General features: G+C 30.7%; 4 protein-coding genes across 5 annotated transcripts; 1 reads left to right on the top strand and 3 right to left on the bottom strand.

The window, feature by feature from the left end:
* The first annotated feature begins 593 nt into the window (after window positions 1–593).
* On the top strand, window positions 594–3656 carry LOC145745642 (uncharacterized). Its single transcript, XM_082563778.1, has 6 exons — window positions 594–725; window positions 846–944; window positions 1101–1197; window positions 1373–1568; window positions 1701–1845; window positions 1947–3656. The coding sequence occupies exons 1-6, from the start codon at window positions 641–643 to the stop codon at window positions 3506–3508; spliced, it is 2184 nt and encodes a 727-aa protein (XP_082419904.1). The 5' UTR covers window positions 594–640; the 3' UTR covers window positions 3509–3656.
* On the bottom strand, window positions 2673–6945 carry LOC145745632 (putative N-acetylated-alpha-linked acidic dipeptidase). The gene is made up of 2 exons (XM_082563767.1): window positions 3851–6945; window positions 2673–3666 (listed from the first exon to the last, which is right to left on the bottom strand). The coding sequence occupies exon 1, from the start codon at window positions 6789–6791 to the stop codon at window positions 4419–4421; it is 2373 nt and encodes a 790-aa protein (XP_082419893.1). The 5' UTR covers window positions 6792–6945; the 3' UTR covers window positions 2673–3666; window positions 3851–4418.
* A 1021-nt stretch (window positions 6946–7966) lies between these two features.
* On the bottom strand, window positions 7967–15062 carry LOC145756210 (uncharacterized). Of its 2 annotated transcripts, XM_082572350.1 has the most exons (11): window positions 14886–15062; window positions 12664–12815; window positions 12290–12471; window positions 12092–12184; window positions 11523–11549; window positions 11256–11384; window positions 10757–10873; window positions 10041–10136; window positions 9732–9851; window positions 9397–9492; window positions 7967–9265 (listed from the first exon to the last, which is right to left on the bottom strand). In XM_082572350.1, exons 1-11 carry the CDS (start codon window positions 15030–15032, stop codon window positions 9033–9035), a joined length of 1392 nt encoding a protein of 463 aa, XP_082428476.1. In that variant the 5' UTR covers window positions 15033–15062; the 3' UTR covers window positions 7967–9032. The 2 variants fall into 2 exon arrangements, with proteins under 2 accessions (XP_082428476.1, XP_082428477.1); XM_082572351.1 differs by lacking the exon at window positions 11523–11549.
* Window positions 15063–17810: 2748 nt separating this feature from the next.
* Window positions 17811–25897, bottom strand: LOC145750755 (chromosome-associated kinesin KIF4A-like). The gene is made up of 23 exons (XM_082566838.1): window positions 25764–25897; window positions 25496–25610; window positions 25024–25220; window positions 24558–24814; window positions 24188–24396; window positions 23754–23929; window positions 23298–23477; window positions 22883–23068; window positions 22632–22716; window positions 22380–22498; window positions 21999–22168; window positions 21683–21817; window positions 21470–21590; window positions 21120–21308; window positions 20759–20896; window positions 20462–20671; window positions 20085–20255; window positions 19799–19900; window positions 19439–19600; window positions 19072–19197; window positions 18849–18980; window positions 18518–18671; window positions 17811–18385 (listed from the first exon to the last, which is right to left on the bottom strand). Exons 1-23 carry the CDS (start codon window positions 25881–25883, stop codon window positions 18144–18146), a joined length of 3696 nt encoding a protein of 1231 aa, XP_082422964.1. The 5' UTR covers window positions 25884–25897; the 3' UTR covers window positions 17811–18143.
* Between the last annotated feature and the right edge of the window lie 873 nt (window positions 25898–26770).

The raw sequence follows: 26770 nt of genomic DNA on the forward strand, positions 1-26770 counted from the left end.
TTAACGTAAAAACTTGTTATTGATATCTATTTTGGGCATTAATGGGTGCATGTAATGCAGAAACAGAGTAACATGCCTGTAGGGAAGGATTAGATGCATATAAAACAAATGCAATTTAACAAGGTTGACATCACTTAGGATCATTTGATCAAAGAGTGAACTAAATTTAGTAAAGTTAGATGTTACTACACAATGCTGCAATTTTTCGTTACGTGCATTTTTGGATTTGCTTTGGCAGTACACGGTAAGATGATTAATATAAAAAATAGAATAAAATCATATTGCAGGGTAACAAGTTTAAAGTAAGATATCGTATATCCATATTATATTTAAATATCTACAAAATTCATATAAAATAATTCCATATTTATATTTTAGATGTTTCATGTTGTGATATTCAAACAAGAATGGAATCTGGTAGCACAGGCGAGTCAAAAAAATGTTATTTTAAATATTCAGAAAAAATAATTCTTAAAAAATTTAATTAACGGTTTTATAAAAGACAATTTGTTTAGTTCCGCCATTTAGTATTATTGATTAACGTTATTCTGCAGGTAATGATTAATATATACTTGTTTTTTGTTTAGATTTTAAACTAACTTGCTTGGAAAATCCGTGTTCTGACACCAGTCCTGAAGCAATGCCGAATGCCACCATGTATTTTCCTAATCAATGCCCTAGTCATTGTTATTTCTTCAACGACACTTGCTACGGAAGATATGTTGGTAAGAAACCATACAGAATAATTTTCAGACTTTAAATTTTGTATAGATTACTTAATATATAAAACCAGAAAATGATATTGCCTTTATTTAAGTTTTAAATTAATTTTCATATTTTAATAGACCCCAGTTCAACGATAGATGCTACTAACGTAAATGAATTTAAGCCAGCAGAGAGTGATCTAGGAAGATTTTTTGCCCTTGGAGGAGCGCCGACCCCCGGTAAGATCCTTAACGATTAAAAAATTTATAAAACCAAAATTATACCTTGTGTTTCTACCTGCAAAAAAAAATAAACGTAACTAAATACGATAAAGCACATTGTAGAAAGATTAAACAAAAATTACCTTTGGAGTATAATGGCATTATTTTTTGCAGGTTGCATTCCATTTCCGGAAAGTTGCAACATAGTTTCCTCATCTCCGTACTTATATTTGTTGCTTGAACCTCCAGTCGACATCCCTTACTGCCAAAGGTAAAGTCTATAACGACATTAAAAACACAGAAATATTTTTAACTTACAAAATATTTCTTGAGCTTTGCAAACACAAATCTATTTTTAGCTAAAAATAGATGATAAACAAATTTAAAAAAAAATCGAATTTAACAAGTTCATAACAATTAGTAATAGAATTTTATTTTGCCCTTAGGATACCATGCGCTGGAATGAACCCTTTGGCAGAGACAAACAGATTTCAGTGTCACTCGTCGCCGGGTTGTTATTACGACGTCGAGTTAGCTAATTATCGAAGCACTCTTGGACAAGCAATTTTACCTGGGGTGCCGGTGTGCCATCAAGTCATTAGAAACCAGGAATTTTTGCGCCTAGTTGGAGAGTATACAAGGGTATGTATATGCGATTCTGTTTTAATTACTACTGACCAGATTTAGATTTACAAGCCAAATAAACGTATAAATACAACTAGCAAAATAAAATTGTAAAATACTTTTAAATAATCTCTTCTTTAAATATTTTAGAATCCTGGACAACAATGGAACGGGCTTTATACAAATTGTCTGTTAAGTGAAAACGCAGATAGGCTAAAAATCGAGCACCCTGGTTGTTACATGGTTGATGTACTTACCTACGTTGGAATTTATCCCAAATACGCAGGCTGGGCTGGTATGTATTCATATTTCCCATAATGCTATAACCTAAAGTTAACGTATATCGCATATTGAACCTAGTAAACAAAAAATAAATTTATGTTTTACCTTTTACAGGAATTACTAAAGATGAGTGCAACTGGATCAATGGTTGCTATCGAATAACGCCAACCGGAGGTGCACAATGTTATTATCCAGCTGAACCAAACCAAGTCCAAGTTCGTTCGGGCGAGGATCCTCAAAGATCTCTTTTAACTCCACAAAACGTCTTCGGTCAGCCCCTGTGCCGGCCATTCAACCCACTAGCGCCACCTGCAGAATTTCTTACAAGTTATCACGAGTGTCGTGCCGCAGGTTGTGTTGTTCATCAATCAATTACGGCGTTTAAACTACAAGAACAACTCCAACTACTTGCTCAGAGCGACGTCGTTCCACCGCAACTGAAGGGGCAATTTTGGGGCCTAGTTCAGCAAAATGTTATCACCGCAGACAACTGGAAAGAAGAGTTGGAACGTTTAGTTAAGATTTACAGCTCTTCACTGTTGGGTGGGTCTACATTTCCGACTGGTTTAGGAGGAGTTGGAGGTTTTCCAGGAATTACTAGCCCAAACCTTAATCAGGGTGGAAGTCTGTTTCAATTTCAACAAAGTCTAATTACCGGGATTCCAGGTGGAAATCCGCTTGATCTTAGCAGTTTACTAGCAGCTGGTCTTATCCCAGGCGGCACCGGCTTAACTGGGGGCTTAACTGGGGGTTTAACTGGAGGCTTACCTGGGGGCTTAACGGGAGGTTTACCAGGTGGCTTAACTGGAGGTCTTTTGGGTGGTTTAACAGGTGGACTGACTGGTCTTGGTGGCCTGGAAGGTTTATTGGGTTTAGGTGGTTTTACTGGTTTACCACAGCCTTCATGCCCATTTATTAACAACGGCCTCACACTTTCGGGTAAATTTACAGGATGCTGTGAACAAAATTTATGCTACGTGCCACGCCCTTTAGTTTCAAGACAATATTCTGGTCCTGCAAGCTACTGGACAGAATGGCAGTCTTGGGAAACTTGTTCCGTTAGTTGCGGCGGAGGACTACGTAAGCGAACACGAAGATGCAGAGCAGAGTACAATGGGTCATGTACAAATCCTGATGAATTTGAGGAGACACAAGTGTGTAACCAAGAAGCCTGCCCCAGCTGGGGAGAGTATGGGCCATGGGGTGGTTGTAGCGCCACTTGTGGTGGCGGTGAAACTAGGCGTCTTCGACAATGTATGGGTATCGGTCAATGTGAAGGCAGTAGCTTTAAAACAAAGTCTTGTGGAACGAATAGTTGCCCCGTCTTTAACCCTTGGAGCAATTGGGCAGATTGTCCAGGCGGCTGCGGGATATCTGAGACTACACGTTTCCGCGATTGTATTCCCAGTGCCGCGTATACTTGCCCACCTCGTATGACAGAAAGGAAACAGTGTAAACTATTTTGTGGGAGCTTGCAAACGACCAGTGGCCAATGTCAAGCCTACCCGCTTTGTTACATAGAAGTTACGACCGAATGTTTACATAACGGGGGTCCAGGCTACTGTTCCGAATACCAAAAGCGGGTTTACTATAAAAAATGTACATCTGCTCCGAACTGCATAAGTTGCTATTTTCGTCAGTGCACTCAGTTCCCCCAAACTGTCGAGATACCATAAAACCGCACTTTGTTTGCTTAATACTTTTGTGCTTATAATACCATTTGTATGTACGTTTGCCAATCTTTTTTATTATCATTCGCGATTTTTGTTGCTTTTCTAGGAATCTAAGCTTTAACTTGAAAAATGTGAATAGTTGTTTTTTGTCGCCTCGTAAACTAATAAAATAAAACAAACAAAAAATTGTTTTTTGGTTAAAGAAAGTCTGGTTAAAAAACTTGCACTCAAAAAATATATATATTTTTATCTGTTTTTTTTTGTATTCTAGTTAAAAGTTTTTTTAAGTAAAAGATAAAGCCATACAAAAATATAATAACTACGTTAAGAATTTTTTTAAATTACCTGATCTTTGATTCTCTATCATTAGAGAAGAATTTATCACCTAATTGATTTGGGAATTTTCCACAGTTTAGAAAAGAAAGACTTGACATTAATTTTTGCTTATATTTTACAACAATTTCATTGTTTTATTGTTGTAAAAACCCCTGAACAATTATTGTTGTTTATTGTTGTAAAAACCCCTAATACTTTAAAAACAGTTCAATTTTAAAACATAAATAATGATTTACAACATAAATATGTATACAGTTCTTTTTTTTTTGATAATGTTTAAAATTACTTAGTACATAAGTTCCTTAAAGAGTAAACATTAATTTGGCCCTTAACATAGTAAACATATCATGTTTTACACTATATAAAACACTGTTATTGAAAATATCAGAAATTACAAAATAATCGATAAAAAGGAAGCATAAAAAATAACAGGTAACAAAAAAAATAAATTTAACATAAACATAATTTTAAACATTATCAAAAAAAAGAACTGTTGTACAGTTTTTAACTGTTATCATCATTAAAAACAAATATTTACATTTAAAGTTGTTACAACCAAATAAAGAATAGTTTTAAATTAAATCTCAATCATCAAATTGGCTGCAGCAAGTATTTGTAAACACAAAATAGAAAATTGTTTTTTAACATGCTCCCACGAAGCCCTTCTCTGTGCTTCAAAAATTGAATCATAGACGGAAGGAAAACCAGCCCCACTGTAAGAATCGTGGCTGGAGGGAGCAAAGATGACATGCCTAAATTGATGTTTACCAGGTATGCCATTAAAATCCAAAAACCCTTTGTTAATTGAAACCAAACGATCATTTATACTGCGAACATGAAAGTCACTTGAAGATGAGTTTATCGACAAAGCTTCTAACTGTAGTTGTTTTGCATTTTTCTTAAAATTTGAAATGCTGTCAGTTAATTGTTTTATTTCAATACTGTGGGTTGATAAATCATTTCCATGCTTTCTTTTAAGCTCATTGGCCATGCTTTCAAGCTTGTTTCCATATAATTCTGGATTTAATGGCAACACTTGCTGGCTGCTAAGCTGCATAATTGCATCTGATGCAACACTTGCAACTGCACGAGAATATTCAAAATCAGGATCTAAAAATTTGGAAAAATATTCAAAAGTATCGTGCACACTATGATACACAGGATATGAAGAGATATTATATGATCTATCAAATGTATATCTCATGTCTATAGAAGGTACTCCAGCTTTTTGTACAAACATGGTATAATCGCTTCCAGACCCAAGTATTCCAATGTATGGAAGTTCTGGATTAAAATTGTCATGATTTTTGTACACCCATGTGTCAAAAACACTTGATCGGCCTTTTTTAATTTCTTCTGGGTTTGGATTAGGTGTATCTTTAGTTGTGTTGTAAAGTAAGCTTTGCAACATTGGAGTTGATGATGCCCTAAATGTATCTTGACCTTGGACTGCAATATCAATGTTCAAATATGCGATTGCTCGCAAAAGTAAAACCTTTTCCATTTGTTCAGTCCATTCAGTTGAGCCTACAAGGCCATACTCTTCTGCTCCCCAGTTACAAAACAAAATACTTCTCCTTGGGCGCCATTTTTTTTGTTTCATAACACTTGAAATAGCACGTGACATTTCCAACACCACTGCTGTACCACTGGAGGGATCAACACCCCCAAAAACCCAAGCATCTCTGTGATTTCCAATTAGTACATACCGGTCAGGTTCTTGCCAGCCTTTTATATACCCAACAATGGTGTGAATTGTTTTTCTTTCTACATAGTTATTTACATGCAGTTTAGCTTTACAATTTGTATGTGGAGGTGAAAAACTTCCACCCATCTTATAGGAAAATCTAAAGCCACCTTGCCAACTATCAGGAGCAACTTCACCATCCAACATTTCCAAATAATTCTTGGCCTCTAAGTAGCTTATAGGCTGTACAGGAATCTTTGGAATGTTTTCAGAAGTTGATTCTCTATATGTAAGATCTATTGCTGGGTAGTCAGGAGTAAGAGGATCACCATCAGAAAGTAGCAAAGTTCCTCTTTGTACTCCGGTTGGTGGAAGCCACCAGGATTTGGGATAGTAATCATTATTGCTTTCATTGTATCCGTGTACAGCTACACCTGCATAATCATGTGGATCTGTGTACATTACAAGACCTGCACAGTTGAATTGTTGAGCAATTGTGGCTTTGTCACCACGGAAAATTTTTCCATATTTTACAATACAAATGCTTCGGGAAACATTTATTGACATGTTTTGCAAGAATTCATAATCTTCGATTCGGCCATAGTTAACGTAATACATATTTCCTACTGCATGTCCTTTAGGTGCATAAGCATTAAATGTTGGCACAACATTAGGATTTTTTTCCATCTCTGTAAGTGGTTTTTCAATTGCATTTGACTTTTTTATCACTGTACCATTAGGATAGATCAGTGCCACATAATTAAGATCAGTTTTATTGGGATAAGAAAGAAGAACATTATATGGAAATACTTCAACTTTGTCAAGATAACTGGAAAATCTGTTTTTAACTAAATCTGCAACATAATCCTCATCTCTTGTCAACCCTGCTATATGTGGTTGTGATGTTAACTCCTTTAAATTGTCTTCTATGTTTTTAGCCGAGATGCTATCATAAATTGCCTTTCTTATTTCTTTATTGTAGTCAGAAAATTTTGGCAATGGAGTAGGATTTGGTGCATTTGATGTATTAGAGTTAACAGCGTAATGTCCAATCAGTAGACCCACTACAATTGCAAGAATCACAAAGATAATCCCAAAACAAAATATTGTTCTTCGCTGTATTGTAACTCCAGGGTTTTGGGGTTTTTCGTATCTAAATCCAATTTCTTCAAAATCATCTTGTCCATTTGTGTAATGCATTGCTCCACCAGAACCATCAGAGGAATGCTGATCGTGTTGCAACAAGTTTGCTTGATATGACATTTTAACTCATAAAACAGACTAAATAAATATAACAGTGCTTTCACTGACAATTCGACAAATCATTTGGTATTTATGTCTATCTGCCATAAAACAGATCAAAAAGTTTTATGTCTATAAAACAAACATTTCATATATTAAATTTACGATAGCGAATTCTGACTTTAATACAGGAAGTTATTTTATAACTAAGAAGTTAGGTCTGATTTTTTTTTTTTTTTTTTTGTATATATCTTTATCCTCGATGTGGGAAAGTCGAATGCGCGACTTAAACATAGAGTAACATAAGTTACTCCGACCCAATCTCGAGTTGCCTATAGCAGTTTGGGATATTATAGATTATAATTGCCCGATAATTATGCTGCTGATTAAGTGCTGACTCAGCAGGAGTTTATACAGTTTATTACGCCTTACTCAAGGGCGCTACAGCATGAGGTCAGTGGGAATGAACCCACAACCTCATGTGTGGTGTAGCAAGTGTTCTTACCACTACACCACGCTGCCGGTGCTTTTAATATTTTAATGCAGTTTTTTCTTACGCAATAACAACAAACTCATCCCACATGTAGCGATAATCTAATGTGACGTCACAGAGAAAGGGCGGAGCGTTAGTAACACTTTAAAGGGCGACATAAGCGATGCGCTGTCGCCGGGCGTTGTGGCGTGCGTCTGTAATCTAGTTACTTGGAGGCTTGAATTGGAGGACGGCTTGAGACTGGGAGCCCTGCGGCGATCTAGCCCATGTTGATCGGGTGTCCGCGCTAAGCTCAGCGTCAATATGGGCGCTTCGGGGGAGCCTGAAGTGTCCAGGTTGTCTAAGGAGGAACGAACCGGGCCAGACCCTAAAGGGAGCAGCCAAAAGTTCCCACGTTGATCAGTAGCGGGATAGCGCCTGTGAATGGGTGGAGCGTCGCAGCCCAGCCAATATAGCAGGACCCAATTCTTTTAATTTAGTTTTCGATAGTTTACGAAAACCTAAATTGTATTATTGCAAATCTATGAGCTAAAATTATTAAAAAATCATGTTAATATAAAATTATTCATTTTTTATCATACTTAAATATTTACATTTTTGTTTTCTAACAAGGCAGTTGCAAGGAATCACTGTACTTAAACTTCATTAAACGCTATATGTTACCTATTACATAAAACTAATAAAATTTTATTAAATTTTTTATTTCATGAAATACTGCCATATTAACTTTGCATGCAAATATATGCATACACACAAACTACAACGGTATTGACATTTTAAATTAAACAACAACATTATAAAATTTAAAACTAAGTTACATACTAAAAAGTTGATCAACTTATATATGTCAAAACATAGGAATCAGTAGTTTTAAAAACATAGGGTTTTCTTAAATTAAATTTTTTAAATATATATTTTTGGAGTACAGTATGAATTTTTAAATGTGTATAAAAAAAGTAGCAAAAGAAGTAACACAATAAAAACAGAACTCAAAAAACAAAGTGATTGTCACTTAACACAATACCAGTAAAAAATTGTGTTATTTTAAATAAAATGAATCCTAACACTTGGGAGCTGTGATGTGCTTAAATAAAACAGTGGCCTAAAATTTGCACAGTATTTTCGTTGTATTAGTAGTTAGACAAGAATTAGTGAAATCAATTGTACAATATGTAAATAAATTTATGGTTATTGTTTAAAGTACCGTTATCAAAAAATTTAATCAATTTATAGATTACCCTTTAACTGTATACAGTTAATAATTAATGAGTTTAATAAAGCAATTTTACTTAACAATTTCAAACAATTCTTTTTCTGAAACATAAAAGAAACGTATATATCACAGTGACTAGAAAAAATTGTCTAGGTTGTGCAACTAGGACTCCATATACTTTAGAATTTAGGAAAAATTAAATGATGTAATATTTAAAGTAAGTATGAGTATAAAAACAAATTACATAATCATTAATACCAATTTTTTTAAAATTATGTAAACCTTTTAAGACAAATATAACACACCATTATATATTATGTATCCCCATAAAAAATAAAAACAAAAGACTGCTATAAAATAAAAACTTCCTGAAACGTGTAACAAATTGATACACAACCAAAAACGAGAAGTTATGCTGTACTTAAAAAGCTTTTGCCAACCTATATAGAATTTTAGCTAAGTAAGACCAGGCAATATTGGTAAAATATATTTTGAAATGTACTAGTACCCTCATTTTTTACAATGCATTTTAAACATATCAGGTTGGGTCAAAAATTTAATAAACCTCCTCATCATCACCCCAAATATCCACTGGAGGACTTGAGGAGCCATTTGTTTGTTGTACGGGGGCATGAACAACAGGAGTGGGTTTTGTTAAACCCTTTTTAAGAGTGGGTTTGGGTAAGTATCGCATAGAAGTTGATGTTTGGCTGGGGCGGGGGAGAGTACGACGGGGCAGTGATGATGTCATTGGAGACATGGAACGGGGTGCGGGTATTCCCCGACCTCCTGCAATAACAAAAAAATTTTGTATAAAGACAAATTTTATACAGAATTTCAAAATATGTTAAATAAATTTGCTAAAATTTTATTAATAACAGAAGCTGTTTAGTAAAATGTTAAGTTGGTAAAATACTTACCAGGTGTAGAGGGGGTGGGTAAACCAGATCTTGCTGTTAAACGTGACATCCTCGTGGAGGGGGTTGCCAGTGAAGATTTTATTATCGGGGGGTAATCTACACAACATACAATACATTTTTTTAATACCAAATTTTGGTAATATAACCAGATTCAAATTTTTTTAACTGAACAAATGCAATAAAATTAGTTATGATGAATCAAGAAACCTAACTTATGAGAAAGATGGAGAGTTTGAGTGTGCAAACTTTAGGATATTTACTCAAGAACAAAAATCTTACAACAATATAAAAAAAAATTAAGTCAACTTAAAAAATAAATGTTAACATAAACATACTCGAATTAACAACTCCAGAATCAGCAGGGGTCTTAGGAGGAGGCATGGTTGATGGTAAACTTTGTCGAGGTGTGTGTTGTCTCATAGTTGATGTATTCGGTAATGTTCTTCGCACATTTCCTTATGTAAAAAAACAAAAAAAAAAGATTAAGAACTTAGTTTGTAGGGATTCAAGCACTTTTAAAGTAAATTGCAACTAAAAATAAAATTTTAACCTTATTTGCCAAAATAATATTTTTTTTATATAAAATCTATCCCTAACAAAAGTTACTTTTATAAAATATGACATATAGAATTAATTTCATTTACTTTTTCTGGCAGGACTGTTAGATCTAGGTGATTGTGAATGTTGCCTTCTATCTTGACCTTTATGGTGCGAGTCTAATCTAGTTGGTGTGCTAGGTCCTACACAAAAAAATAATGTAAAAATAAATTAACTAACAAATATAATTATAATGTATTTTAGAGTGCAATTAAAATATTAATTAATAAAGAAAAATTTATTTAATAAACTAAAACAATACATACGTTTTTTTATTGTCTTATTTATGAACTAAAATTTAAAATTAATGTTTAATGTTTAAGGCAAATATCTGAATGGTAAATGAACCTAGTTGAAAATAGGTGGGTTTGAGACTATACTACTTGATAATGGAATTTGAAAGTATTGCATAGATAAAACAAAACTAAAAGAATAGGCCAGGTGTGTAGTGGTCTGTTATGGCATTAAGTGGCACTCTTTTTGTTAAGTATGTAAACCTATAAGCACCTATACAATTTTCGAATGTAAATTTTGATAATACAAATTGATAGTTAATAACTTATTATTAATATTTTACATGGTAGGATTAACAATTTTTGTTTGTTCGTGAATATTGTTAATTTGGTAAAAAAAAATTTCAAGCCCTTTTTTAACATAAAAAAATAATAAACTTTAATAAAATGTCAACGGAGAATAAATCATTTAACAAATGAACAACCACATTAAAAGGATATTGATAAACAATAATCATTAAACTGTTTACTGTGTTTATTTCTCTGGGGAATGTCTTCTTCATCTAAGCAAGCAGTGGAGAGTAAACCGTGAACAGTTGTCATAGTTTGACTTGGTACTGGAAGGTGGTGGCTATGGTGGGGTGAACCTAAACAAAGCATGGTTAAAAAATTGTCTTTGACTTTCAAAACTTAATCCTATTTACAAAAAAGAATATTGAAGTATTCAATGTATGTAAAAGTTATTTTAAAATTTGATTAACAAACAAACATTTATAATGACAAAAAAAAACATTATGATGATTTGTTTGCAAACGAATCATAAATGTTCTAACTTAGACAATTTGGAATTTTAAGTTACTTGATTTGAAATTAAATGCAAGAAGCCATTAATATTTTTATTAAACTTTTTTTAATTTTCAAATATTTACTACTTTTAACTGATTAAAAATATTGTAATAGCCTAAGGGTGCAAAGTTATTTAAACAAAACATAAAAGGCAAAAACCAAAATGCTTTAAATTTTAGTTACCAGAAGATGAAGAGTTTCTTTCTAGATCTTCATCATGAGAACTTCTCCTTCTTCTATGATGTGAATGTTGGTTGTGGTTGGAGGAGTGAGACTGGAAGGAAGGAGATTGTGGATGAGGAGCAGCTAATTCTACAAAAAAACATAAAAGGTTTAGAATTTAACAAAACACTACAAAAATATTTAAAAACTGGAAAAAAAATTACTTTTTAATAATTGATATCTAAAAAAGTTTTTTTTTAACTTATTAAAAGTTTTTTTTGATCTTACCAAAACGATTTTCTTCATTCTCTAAAACTAAATAAAAATTTAATACATAAAAACTTTAACATGTACCTTATTAATATGAAATTGATAAGTAAGCTGCCATTAGTATTGGCTATAATACATTACACAACACCTATTAAATGATGACATAGCGGTAATCAATTTTGGTCATTTCTAAATTGTCAGTTTTATAAATGACAATTTTATAAAAAAACAGACAATATATATACACAAAATCGAAGTGTGTTTGGCCATAATTACAAAATCTTTTAAAAAGTCCTTTATTAGAACAAACTTAAACAATGAAACAAAGTAACACTTGTTATTTAATTGAACTTTTGTTTACATAGAAATAGTTTTAGCACTGATGAATTGTTAAAAGTCTATTGTTTATTTTTAAATCCTAATTTTGTTTAATTGATTGAATCAAAAAAAAGCTAAAACTTTAACAATTTATAACCCAGTATTGAATAATTAACATTATTTAGTATAATAAGACTTTTAAATATTTTTAGCGGATAGGTTAAGCTTTAAAGCTTTACAACTAAATGGGTAAATATAAAAAAACTAACCTGCATTGGGTTTTATATAAGTTTCATTACTGATAGTGGGTGGTTGAGATAACTTGGCAGGCTCCGAAGATGATTTTGAAATAGAATTTGAAACTAAATAAAAAGAATCAATATAATAGGTTTATGAATAAGCAATAAATTTAAAATATATTTTATTGTACAAAAATAAAACTAAAAACAGTTCTTTAACAAATTTACCTCTGAAGGTTTGACCAAGTGGCCTGGAACTTAATAAGCTTCTTTTAGCTGTTGAAAATTTACTGGTTGTGGGTGGTTTAATTTCACTGAGCAACCACTCTTGCGGAGTCATTTTAAGTTCGTCTTCCTGTTTTTGAGTAAGTCGAGATTTAGTTTTAAAAACATGGGGAGATCGAAATAACCTGAAACAAAAATTATCTAAATTATTTATAACAGTTTTGTTATACTTTAGAGAAAAAATAGCATTGTGAAAGTTTAATTGTTGCAGTTAGTTTAAAAGAGGTATCCATTTAAGCTTTTAAATTTTATAAATTTATATACCAATTTAAATAAATCAAAATTTTTTTAAAATTTTATTAAATAATAAAACAAACCAAGCAGATGGGTCATTGTCATCAATATCTGCAAATAATTCATCACTTTCGTCTAGTACTGCAAGATCATCGAATTCATCAACCATATTCATAGTGGGTTTGTAATCACCACTTGCTTCCAAATCCGCTCCATTCGATTTCAGTTTATTAGACTAAGAAATTAAAAAAATGTTATTTAACTTTTGATAAAGTATTAAATTTTTTTTTAATGTATTTATATAGGGGATATCTTTATCTTTGATTTGGGAAGGTCAATTTTGTGACCTAAACATTGAGTAACATTAGTTACTCCGACCCGGTCTCGAGTTGCCCCTTTTTTTTTTGAAATATTATATAGGTTATAATTGCCTGATAACTATGTTAGCTCAGCAGAAGTTCATTCCTTTTATTGTGCCTTACTTATGGGCGCTACAGCATGAGAGCAGTGGGGATTGAACCTACAACCTCATGGTGTAGCAAGTGTTCTTACGAATGCCAGACACTTCGGCCCCCGGACACTTCGACCAAGACACTTCGGCCAAATTTTTTTTTTCAAAACAGCAGGGTTTTTGCATTTTAATTACCGCGAGAAATTTTATTTTCGCGTAGTTATATACAGTTTTTTAGACAGTATTTGAAACAAAATAAGCAGTTAATTAATATTTTTTTAATAATAATGTGCAAGAACATGTTATCTTTCTTTTGGCGTGTCAATTTTTTAATTTTACGAACTAAAACCTATAAAAAACTAATTTTGAAAGCGCGCGATTTTAGGTAACGGAGGACAATGCATAATGATATCTCGTATTTTGCCAAATAGTGCCGCCTTTCCAAACAATATTTAAAGAAAATAGAGCATTAATTTTTCATTTTTTACACGGAGGATTATGCATAAATATGTTATCTTTCTTTTCCCGTGTCAATTTTTTAATTTTACAAATTAAAACCTATAAAAAACTAATTTTGAAAGCACCCGCTTTTAGGTGACACAAGACTTTATGATATCACGTATTTTGCGAAATGGGGGCCGTCTTTCTAAACGATATTTGAAAAAAATAGATCATTAATTAATCATTTTTTACATTGGGGAATGTGCATAAATATGTTATTAGTTATTACCTGTGTTAATGTATATAAATGTATATACTAAAACACAAAGAATAAAACGTTTAAAGAGTTGCCAGAAGATTTGTCCTGCAAAAAAACGGCGGGGAGTCGGTGATGAAATTCCTGTGTATAAAGTCAACGTAAGACCATATTTTACCGATTTTCAAAATAAAATTTTGCATAAAGTACAGTATATATAAAAGTTTTTATTAGTTGTTACCTTAATGACATATGTTAGTTTTTAGAATTTTTTTTTTTAATTTTTGTTTCTTTTACCAAATTTCATTTAAAATATCGGTAAAATATGGTCTTACGCTGACTTTATCCACGGGAATTTCATCGCCGACTCCCCGCCGTTTTTTTGCAGGACAAATCTTCTGGCAACTCTTTAAACGTTTTATTCTTTGAGTTTTAGTATATAAATTTTTATACATTAACACGGGCAATAACTAATAACATATTTATGCACATTCCTCAGTGTAAAAAATGATTAATTAATGATCTATTTTCTTCAAATATCGTTTAGAAAGACGGCCACCATTTCGCAAAATACGTGATATCGTAATGTATCGTCTTGTGTCACCTAAAAGCGCGCGCTTTCAAAATTAGTTTTTTATAGATTTTAGTTTGTGAAATTAAAAATTTGACACGAGAAAAGAAAGATAACATATTTATGCATAATCCTCAGTGTAAAAAATAAAAAATAAACGCTCTATTTTCTTCAAATATTGTTTGGAAAGGCGGCACTATTTGGCAAAATACGAGATAACAATTATGCATTGTCCTCCGTCACCTAAAAGCGCGCGCTTTCAAAATTAGTTTTTTATAGGTTTTAGTTCGTAAAATTAAAAAATTGACACGGCAAAAGAAAGATAACATGTTCTTGCACATTATCATTTAAAAAAAATATATATTAATCGCTTATTTTGTTTCAAATACTGTCTAAAAAACTGTATATAACTACGCGAAAATAAAATTTCTCGCGGTAATTAAAATGCTAAATCCCCGCTGTTTTGAAAAAAAATTTTGGCCGAAGTGTCTTGGCCGAAGTGTCCGGGGGCCAAAGTGTCTGGTTACCGTTCTTACCACTACACCATGCTGCCGGTGTTAAATTTGTATAACGATAAAACCCTTACATTTGAGTTAAGTTTTCCTGTTCTACTTCTTAAATGTTCATTTTGTTTTTCCAATTTTTTGACCAAGTCCTTTAATTTTTTAACTTCAACATCTTCGGTTGGTTCACAACTTGAGGCAACTGAAGATGTTTCAGACATTGAATCCATTTTTTTATATTTAAGTTAAGTACAGGTCAAAATGCTGTTTCAATATAAAAATTAAAAAAATAATTTTATATATATATATAAAGAAATAGTAAATTAAATGTTTGCTTTTATTTTACTGTTGAATACCTTTAATTTTTTATAAATTTTCGAAGTTTGTTTTTTAATAATTATAATATATGCAAAAACATAAAATTTCGCAAAAACTAAAAAAGGCTAAATAAAGGAGGAACAGGCATACATTTCACAGTCCTCAATTACTGGCCATAGCCAACAGACTAATAACCTAACAGTTATAAACTGGTAGAAGTCAAATAAACTGACTTTACAAAATCTGACTGTAGATCGCAAGGTTAGGTTATTCAGTCTAGTCTGCTAGTGAAAAGGGTTTTAAGATATTTATTCACCATACACCAATAACCATTTTTTCAATAATTAAACGTACGAATTGACAGAACGTAAAACATTACAAAAATCTTTTCCAGTTTTTAAGTTTAAAGCAAAGTAAACTTAAAACAACAAACGCTTAAATTAAAGTTGTTACTAGCTGACTTGTTTTTTAAAAGTTGCTACTCAAAATAAAGTTTATCCTCCAATTTATTAGATTGGTCAAGCTCAAGTTTATTTTAAAACCAGATCTAACTGCTTAAATAATTGATGTATCAATCAAACCCTTAACAATAATAAATCTTTAAATATCAACATTCAAAAAAATAAAAAATATTTTACAAAATACTGGAATGCATTTCAATATCATTTCTTGAGCTGTTAAATTTAAACTTTTCCAATATTCGTTTTGTTAAAGTTCGTGTTTTAGATTTGGCCTGCACGTTAATACCCAAAAGGGATCCAGCAATGACATAAACAACACCTGAAGTAACACTGACTAATACAGCATCGCCAACTAAAAACATTCCATTATTTTGGTCGTGATGCGTCTGGTATGCAGAAGTGTGAAAATGTTCGTTTGATTCGAGTGTAAACCAACAGCAACTACAAAATAATAAACTATTTTAATAATAAATTATATTAAAGGCTAATAAAATTAACGTTTACCTAATAATTAAAATAAACGAGCATAAAATTTGTGTTAGGTCGCACAAAGAATTTGAATGCACTTACTTACCAAATGATCACATATGTGCCGCTAAGCAGACAAAACACAGCCGACAGAACAGAAAATAAATTTTTCTTTCGAAAAACTTTTTTTAGTGGATGGAAGCGTAAAAGTGAACGTATTTTTACGTCAGAATGAATTGAAACAAAAGCCAAGCATATTGCCAAACAGCCGCATATTAGCGACAAACAGAATACTGTCCGAACGCCCTTCGATAAAAAAAAACTGCTTAGTGTAAATTACTATTGCCTTTTTACTAATAGCTTAAGTGAGTGGTATTTTAGATAATGAGATTCAAGTTAAGGCTAAGAAAATAGGTAGACTTTAGCCTTGTCTAGTTAGCTGATAATTTTACATACCAACACTAAACAAGATGCTCTAGCAATTCCAATATAATTGCAGTGCCTAGCCATGTAGGACTCAGTGGATCGGTCAATAAAACCACGCAAATGAACCTTATTAGTAATCAAAAGTCTTGTATGTTTCATTTCCGACCTCGAATAAGATGAAGCATGGCGACCAACCCGATTACTGCTATTAAACCCCAACAATGTCTGGTTTATATATCTTGATCTACCACGTGGTAAATAGTTGCGGGTATATTGATGCTGTGGGTCGAAGTTTAGCTTCATTTCTTTAACAAAACTGGTCGGATACATAGGTAAAAAAGTACATTCAAACCAAATTCCTTTATAACCAATGGTGAGCAGTTTGGCTGGTTTTACACGAGTTGCAAATACCTTGTAGAAGGTTTGATTTAAATCATCTTTAAACGTTAAGTTTCCTAAAAAATAAACCAGAAGTATATCTTTTCCTACAATAATGTAATTAAACTATAATTAAAATAATGTATACCTGAAATCCTATAGAATTCAGTTTCATTGCAAGTAAAATTGCACTTTGAAAAACTTTGATTAAATTGGGTTGCTGGCACCAATCGAGTATATGTCTCGATTTTTTCAGGTAATTTTACCACACTTCGATTCCAATCCATCATTAACGTAGATGTTAAGCAACTTAACCAGGCTATGATAGCCAGTACAAATCCCATCAACTGGGATCCTGTGCCATGGCGTTGCACCATTTTTTTTAAATACGTGGTCTTATAAAGTTACCAACAAAAACATATATTTAAGTCTTATTTATAGCAAAGTATGTAACTTAAGCTATACAACCTGTCACATTTATAAGCTTTAAATTTTTAAAAGCTTTAAAAAGCTTGACCTGCTTAACTATTTTTTAAGCTGCAACAAACAAAATTGTTAAAATAAAAAGTACCTAATATTAGAAAGTATATATCTGGGTATGCTCAATTTCAGCATCTAACCAATTTAATTACCTTCCCAATCAATTTATTGAAATCTCAACATCGATTAATAACAAATGAAGGCAATTAATTTGACGTAATGCTTTTAACAATTGGCTCCGATGATGTTTTTTAACTTTGTATTATATACCAGTCCATAATTAAAATTTTTATAAATATTATTTTAAATTACAACCATTTTGTCAAAATTTTATTATTTTGCCCATAAACGCTAAAATTTCGACAAAAATTTATAAAACAAATTTTTGAAGCAAATAGTTATACAAAATTATACCACGCAACAGTGTTATTTTAACCAAAACATTTAATTAAAATACGACAGAATAAAAAAGGCAGTTTTAGTCAAATTTGGCAGTATAGAAAAATGTCTTTGTGTAAATTATAAATAACTAAGGTTTAATTTTTTTACAAACCCTATCTAATCTATGGCGGTGATACTTAAAATTACATTCACAAAATGAACATTACATTATTAGTACACACCATATACTCAATTAGTACAATATTTATACATATTTACAACAATTTATATACCATAAAAAAATTATTATAAGACGAATTCCTAAAAACGCTCAAGAAAATATTTTCTTTTTGGAAAAATATAAATAATTAAAAAAAAATAGCACCAAATTAAACAAATTTTTTTTTTTAATGATTATCAGTTTTTTAATTAATCTGACGGGGGACCAAAATAATTTTCCTTAGCGTTTAATTTTCTTTTTTTCGTTACCGTTTTGTCAAAGGTCATTCGCCTCTCTCGCACCTCCTGCGGAGTGGCTGGTATAATGTTGGGGGACGAGTCTATGTCGCTGACGTCAGACGATTTTTCTTGAACTGGTGAGGGGAAATAACATGGTGTGTATTCTTTGCTGTCGACAGGCGTAGTAGGAAGACCGTTCACGCCATTCAAAACTTAAAAAATAAATATATTATAATTTTTATTGTATAAGTTGCTATTAGTGCAAATATATTTAAAGGGTTACTGTGTAATCACCGAAAGAACTATCATTAGGCAAAAAAAACATTACACTATCATTTCCTTACTATCGTTATGTTCAAATAACGCTGACATTCTTTTATATTTCTTTTTGGTGGGTTCTGGTTTAGGAGGTCCCATTACACCGGGACTGGAATCATCTTTTTCGCATGTGTAAGTCGAGTTTAAGTCAGATTCAGTGTTTATTGTGTTGGTTTGATCCTGTCCAAAAAAAGGTTGAGTTTATTATAAAGATAATTAAAGTATAAATAACATTATAAGCAGTTAAATAAAAAGGTATAAGGCAACAAAGTTATACCACTAAAATATAAGGGTAGGATTAGAAAGTTAAATTTTAACTAAGAATAGAAAATTATTTAAAACGAGTTTATGCTTTACCTTAAGTGGTAAGTTAAGGTTTTTACAAATGTTTTTATCGCATCCACAATCATCATTACAGAAACCAGATTGTTTAACACAACTGCACATTTTTGTTGCGCAAGCATTCTTTGAACAACCACAACCAATTTTCTAAAGCCAAAAATTTTAAATAAACAACTATTGTCCTATGTTTAAAAAAATATTATGCTGCATAAACAACGAATAAAATTTGAAAATAAACCTTTTTGTTTAAAGTTGATCTTTTTCTGCTTTTCTTTGGGGTAGGAACATATTCGAAATCAGATTCAGTTTCAGGTTCAAAATCTGAAATTTCTGGATCATCATAATCTTCTTCTTTGTAGTATGACTAAAATAAAAAAAAATGAAATAAAAATTCATTTGCAAACTAACATAAAATCAATTTATTTAACCTTAAAAAAAATGTTAACCAAGACTTGGTAGGATTTGTAATAAACGTTTTTCTAAATACTAAAAATATAACAAAATTATCCTTAAAAAAAACAAAAAAAATAATAGATCAAAATTCAAGTGTTACTTAAATACAAACAAACATATATAAAAATATTGTTACTGATAAAACAACTTACATCATCCAAGTTTTGTACATTTTGTTTTCTCTTTTTTGTTGCTTTCGAAACTGGGTCAAGGTTAATGGGCTTAAAAAAGGAAGGCGACTTTCCCTGGGTGAGAAGAGCTTTTTCGTTAACCCAGGTTTCTTGTTTCTTTGTAAGATTCTCGATTACTTTTGCCTTTAATAATAAACACGTTTATTTAGGCTTTTACAGTAATTAAAATGATAGTAACAAATGCCATGCCCAATAAAACTTTATTTAGGTACAAAACTATGGCTAAAATTTGTTTTCTATTTTTAAACACAACAATTTTGAAAAATAAGTATAACTAAATTAATATGTTTTTAAAAAATAAAATCGAATAATAATTTTTACCTGAATGGCAATTTGGGATAGCAATTTACTTTCCCTGCCTGTTGCGTTGTTGTTATTTTTTTCGAAACCAGATCGATTTAATTGATTGGTCAAGAACAAAACCTAAAAACAAAAAATCAGTAAGATATTTATAATTTCAAACTAACATGCATATGTGAAAGAATATTTAATTTAATAATTTCTAATAGATGCCATTTTTAAGCAATGGAGATTATATTTGTTGTAAGGTTTGTGCCTTTTTTTCTTATATTTTGGTTTAAAGTTAACAGGAAAAACGGCAACTTACCTCTTCTTGATGTTTTTGTTCCACGACTGTTACATCGTTGTCCCTTTCCTTCAACAGCTCCTCCATCTTTTCTTCGAGCGTGAACAACTGGGATTTTAATTCCTGGAGTTCACTCTGGCCTCTGTTCGCTGCACATCTTGCCTCCTCCTCACTAAATCGGGAATTTACAAGCTGGAATCCGAAAAACAAGCAATAAATTATAAATTTTTTTTAATTGAAAAAATTGGTAAACATAAATCTTTACCAAAAAAGATAATTTTTTCATCCTCTAACAATAAAAATAATAGTTTTTATCCATTCAAATAATTATCTACAAGTATTCAACAATCAGCACAAAGCAACAATATTTACAAGAAAAATTTTTTATTGATGCTTACAAGATTAACTAAATGTCGCATGATCAATTTCGTATCCGCAACACTGTTCATTCGAGTCCATCTTAGTTGTTGTTTTGATCTCATGTCTTTTGCATCATCTAATTTACTTTTCAACTCTTTAATTTGAGCTTCTTTTAACTCACACTCGTCGGTGAGTGTTGTGCGTTTATGCTTGGCCTCATCTTGCTCAAACTTTGTGTAAGTTCTCCTCTAAAAATTTAAATCCAAAAAAAAAATTAAAATTGAAAAAAAAAATTAAGTTAAAAATAAGATAAATAAAAAAAAACCATTAATTACCCTATTTCCAGAATTTTCTTCTTTTGTAACTTCCTTCAGTTCTTGTTGAACTTCTTCGAGATCTTTTCTCAGATCATCGAAATGTTTTTTTGCTTCTTTTGATCTTACTCCAATCTCAACGTCCTCTTCTATCCAAACCTGAAAAAAATGATTAAAAATAAAAAAAATTCTAAAAATAATCACAACAAAAAAACAACACAAAAGTAATCTATGTTGCTCGCGATTTTAAGTGATTTTTATTTTATACACAAAAAAAATCTTAGTAATTTTTTTAGCAAAAATGCAAATGTTTAACAAAAAATTCCTTAAATTTCAACAAAACTATTTTTTCTATTGAATATTTTAAAATAAATTTTTTCACCTTCATTTTTTCGATCAAATCTTTCGGTTGCATCTGTGCACGCTTGGCAGAGATTGCTCTTTGTTTGTTCAAAACTTCTTTTAGCCTTCGATTTGATGCTGCGGCTTCCTCTGTTTTTCGACGCAGGACATTTTGTTGTTTTTCGAAATCTCTCCCTAACTTTACTATCTGAAATGTCTGTTTACGATCCTGTTGTGTAGAAAAAGTTTTTTTTTTTAAACAAACCAAAAACTTTAATTCATGTAAATTAATTCAAAACTTGTAAAATAAGATATTTTATGGTTAATGTGCTACAAAATATTCGTTATGTGGTTAATATTAAAATAACAACAAGTTAATGAAAAATGAACCTTTTGTTTTAGTTGTTTCACTTCTTTTTCTTTCTCTTTTTTCCATAGTTGAAACTTTTGGCTTTCTTCTTTGATTTGCCTCATTAGTTTAACTCTACAACTCTTCATTGTTTGGATTTCACTGCAAAAAAAATAAATGTTGTTACAAAAATAACCAAATTCAAATTTTTTATATATCTACTGTCGACAACAGTTGAAATGTTTTGACTTCACCTGTTTAATTTATTTATTTTTTGATCGCTAAGCACTTTTAACTTGGCAACTTTTTCCTTTTCTTTTTTCTCTTTCTTTAAATCTTTTATTTGGTTTTCAAGTTTGATTAAACGCAGTCTTCGTTTTTCACTCAACCTAAAAAACAAAATATTGTTTTTTTATAAGCTTTTTCAAGTTTTAAATTTCTTGAAATACATTTTAAAATACCCAATAAATTCAATTAAAATACCCAATAAATATTTTTCTAATGTCACTTATAAAATGGATTATTATAAAAAGGTAGCATTTCTTAAAAGATATATAACATAAAACTTACACTTTATTCTCGCTGTTCTTTTTTGCTACCTCCAAAGCAGTTGCAAGTGAATCCCGTTCATTCTGAAGACTTGCGATATCTGTGTCCAACTTTTTCATTCTGGCCTCGTATATTAATTTTAACTCTCCAATATTTTCTTCACCTTCTGCCATCTTTTTCGCAAGCTCTTCCTAAAGTTTATTAAGTTTTTTTTTAGTTTATTAGGTTTTTTGTAAATTCTAATAATAAGCATCGTCTTAATTATTTAAAAAAACTAAAAAAAAAACATTTTTTGTGAAGTTACAATAAAACATTTTTTGTTGTAAAATTTAAATTTTTTGATCAAAGTCGACACAATTTTTTTCCCTAAAATTGTTAATCTAAAATTTTTTTCTTTTTCACCTTCATAGCAAGAGCAGTAGAAAGTTCTCTAAGTTGGGTTGTAAGTTGAGCACTCCTTAAAATATGTTCAGAATTAATCTCTGCATCTCTTTCACTATCAGATTTTGTCTGTGTGTCTCCTTTAATAAAAAAATATGTCCAATTTACATTTGAAAAGCATATTATTTTTGTAGACTTATATATTAGTTTAAAGCCAATGCAAAAATTGAATGTAACAATACTAAAAATCGAATTATTATTAAAAAAACTAACCATTTTGTTCATTGGCTGCAATAGTTTCATTTATTTCATTGACTGTGGCACTAAGAGTTATTACATTTTCTCCATCTTTATTCATCTAAAAAAACAAAATAAACAACATGATTAAGGCAATCCAAAAAACTAAGTCTTCAAAATATTCTTTTAAATTAAAACTTAATACTAATATAAGTTACATACATTTATTCATTAACCCAATTTATTGGTTACTATTATATGAGAACGTTCAATTAACAAGAACTTACATGAAATGCAAGAATATTTCCTCTTAAATCAATTAAACCCTGAATACAACTCCTTAACATTTCTTCTTTGACTGCTTGTTTTGCAAGAGTTAAGTTGTTGGGATCATCGGTAACCTGTTTAGCCTCATTTTGGAATTCGACTAATTTTGATAGAAGTTGATCGCGATATAAATCACTTGCTATTGCCTATAAATATATTTTTAAAAAAATTTAAAAATGATTAAAAATAAATTTTACCGTGACATAATAAATAGACCAACAGGATTAATAAAAAGCAGTTTTTTAAGACAGCATTTTTTTTATTAAAATTTATACAACAATTGCAAAAAAATTGTTGTGTATATACAAATACTAAAAAAGGAAATATATACAAAAAAAGTGTAAAAGCTAAAATTTAAAACAAAATTTTATTTACCTTCTCACACATTTCTGTTGTGCTGTCCACCTGCTTTTGAAGCTCCACTAAAAGTTTTCGATTTTCATTTTTTAACACATTAACTTTTTCAACCAATTTAGGATCATCTCTTACTTCCGTTACTGTCATAGTAGTGGTGGTTACCCCATTTTGCATGTTCAATAAATTTAGGCGTCGTACCTGAAAAAATTAATTATTAATAAAAAAAATTAGATTGGGGCAATAAATTTAACATTTTGGATATTTTAATAGGGGCATTTCATAAGGGCAACCATGGGGGCATAAAAATAAAAACTAATTTTGCCAATTTTGAAAAAATTGTAAATTTAAAAAAAAAAACAATTTGTGGCCTCACTTTTTTAATCAAAAAAATTTTTAAATACTTTTAATAACATTCTTGAAGTACCTCACACATCTCATAAAATAGAAATCTGTCAAAAAAACTTTTAAATTTACCTCCTTTCTGAGGGCAACCAACTCAGCAGTTGCAGGATCTGTATTCACAACTGCTTTGTTCTTGATTTTTCTTGCCCGGTCAGCATATCTTAATGTGTTTAATGTCTCAACCTCGTTCGTGTGCGCAGGACTAATACAAGCTATCATCACTGTATGACTGTTTCCACCAAGTGAGTCTAGAAAGCAAACTTCATCGTTAATAACAGAGGTAAACCAAACATTGCCTTAGAGAAAAGTAATTCTTGTACACCCATAACAAGAAAAACCTAAGCAGTTTTAACAAAGAATTCAATCAACCAGTATGCATGTTTATTAAATTAGATCATAAATTAAAAACTTTTTTTCTGTTGACCTAAATTTTATGTGATGGCCCTACTTATCTTAAACTTTTATTGGCTGACCCAAGTTATCTAAAATGCAATTATAATAGTTACCTTGTAGTAATCTTGTTAGTTTTGAGACCCTGTATGGAATATGTTGTGTGGGGTCTTCTCCCAAATTACTGATCACATTTCCAAGTGCAAGAAGTCCTGCATTGATCTTTATACCTTCCTGCAATCTTTCACCTTCCGCTTTTGTTCTTTTAGCCCTCTCAGAGCCAGCTAAATCGACCAGGTGAAATTTAGAGCAAGTAAATTCATCCCTATAAAGGTAAAGTAAGGTTTATTTATTTAAAAGAAGTTAATTATTTGGTAACAAAACATTAGTGCCTTTTTTAAAAATTCAATATTTATTCCTAAGTTTACAAAAAACAATCGTGCACATTTTTTGTTAATGAAAAAATCACCACCAATATTTACTTACGTATGAGAACGATTTTTGGCCTCAAGTACAATTGTAAAAATCGCATGAGATCTTGAAGAGGTTAAATTCATGGCTGTGGATGCGGTGGATCTCACTTTGTTTCCTGTTTCCATAAACCTTAAAGTTTCAACTGGTGATGAGACCACTACCTCCAACAATCCTGAAATACAGATTGATCCATCTGGATTTTCTCTAATACTAAGCGGTTTTCTATCTTCCAACGGCGCCAACATATCTTTAACTTCTTCTTTGTAGATCTGTAATATTTTTAGATTTACAACTTATAAAAATAAAAAACTTCTTTTCGCTGGGCATAAAGCAGTGTCAGTACTGCAATAGTTAAAAACAAAAAAATACAATTGAAAAAGTTAAGAAATTAATTTCTAAATAATCTCAAAAGCAATTTCAAGAACGAGCTTTTTTAAAATTCAGTTTCTACAAAAAAATAGAATTATTTAAAAATTACCTCTACATAAGACACTTTAACTAAGAAATCATGGGTCTGTCTGGACTCAATTCCATCAAAAATATCTTTTATCACTCGTGGAATAATTCCAGAAGATTCATCAGTAACATCTTTTTCAGAAACACAGTGAGCTGATCCCATTGAGAAAGTTTTGCCGCTTCCTGTTTGTCCATAAGCTAAAACAGTTCCATTGTAACCTAAGAAAAATAAAACAATCTAGATGTAATGAAACTTAATAGATGATATAAACTTATATGCATGTCCAATTTATAGGGCCAAAAATTAAAAAAAGGAAAAAGTTATCATAAGCAAATATAGGTTGCAAGTTTTACCAGATCATAACAAACAAAATGCAGCCCAAAGAGTGGGCAATTGAGTTTTATACAGGGGTAAAATTCGATTGGTAGGCAATGCAAATTGATGTTCTCTTAAAAGACAATATTTTTTTAAAGTTAAAATATATATAAAAAACCTTTAAAAATGCCATCAATTAAAGGTGAAACAGCATTAGAGTATACCACTTCTTGTTGAGTATCTCCATCAAATACATAATCGTAAGTAAATGCTTTTGTTCCACTAACAACGACCTAAATTAAAATTGATTGAAATCAATTAATTTATAATACCATAATAATTGCATTTTTTAATTAACTCACAACAACTTTTCTTTAAAAAAAATTGAAGCTATATAGATTTTAAAAGAATCTAACAATTTACAGATTACTAAATTTAAAACTTACCTGCTGAGCTTCTGGAATAAAAGAAAGACAATTTTTAGCACTTTCATCAACTTCTCGTTGAATTAAAGGTCTTGTTCGAACTGCAACTCGAACAGGTATTTCCTTTGCATCGGAACCCATAATTAGTTCATTAAATAAATCCAAACTTATTATAATATACCTAGCTAGTAAACAACAATGTTCAAAACAATATTTAAGTTTTTTGCGTCAGTTGCCAATTATTGCTAATGACTGAATAACCTGGTCTTACTCTTCCACACTACATTTAGTTTTTTTAACTAATAGAATGAGTAATACAAACATCGTTGCCCATACAATTCAATAATAGTTTACATAAGCTTTGTATAAACAAATGATTTTTATCAGATTAAAAATGAAATCAGTAATCTTGAGGATGCAAGTCTGTTGCTATAAAACAAACAATGAACTAGAAAACAAAAAATTAAAATGCGCGCGGCAGTTCAGAGTTGTCAAAGAATTTTATTTAAAATATAGGCAACTTATAATCAGTTTGCATTTAAAAAAAATTTTAAATTGTACAAAATTTAAATAAAATTTCTGTAAAACAATATAAACGTTAGTAAAAACTAACATTTTAAAACCACAAAAAAGTATGAATACATTTTTATAAAAAGACTTAAATAACACAACATACATGTAAAGTATCTGAATTTTGTGTATTTATTTTTATAGTATATTTATTTTAAAAAGCTTAAAATAAACGTTACAATTAAAAATTACATTACCAAAAATTTTTTTTGACACTTACCACATGCCGGTGCTACTAGTACCAGATTTTAAAAAATCTGTAAACATTAATGTAACTTAGAAAGTGAGCTTATGAGGTTTGTTTATAAAACGTTGGTTTATGATATTTTTATTTTTACATAGCAAATTAGTCAAATTTTATTGAAATTCAAACCAAAAATAACTGTTGTTTAGTTTTTTTATTGTTTGCAATAGATGGTAACAATAAAGTGTGATTGTTATTGATTATTGAGAGATTA

The sequence above is a fragment of the Corella eumyota genome, chromosome 1 (assembly GCF_963082875.1).
Source record: "Corella eumyota chromosome 1, kaCorEumy4.1, whole genome shotgun sequence".
In the NCBI taxonomy this organism is placed as follows: Eukaryota; Metazoa; Chordata; class Ascidiacea; order Phlebobranchia; family Corellidae; genus Corella; species Corella eumyota.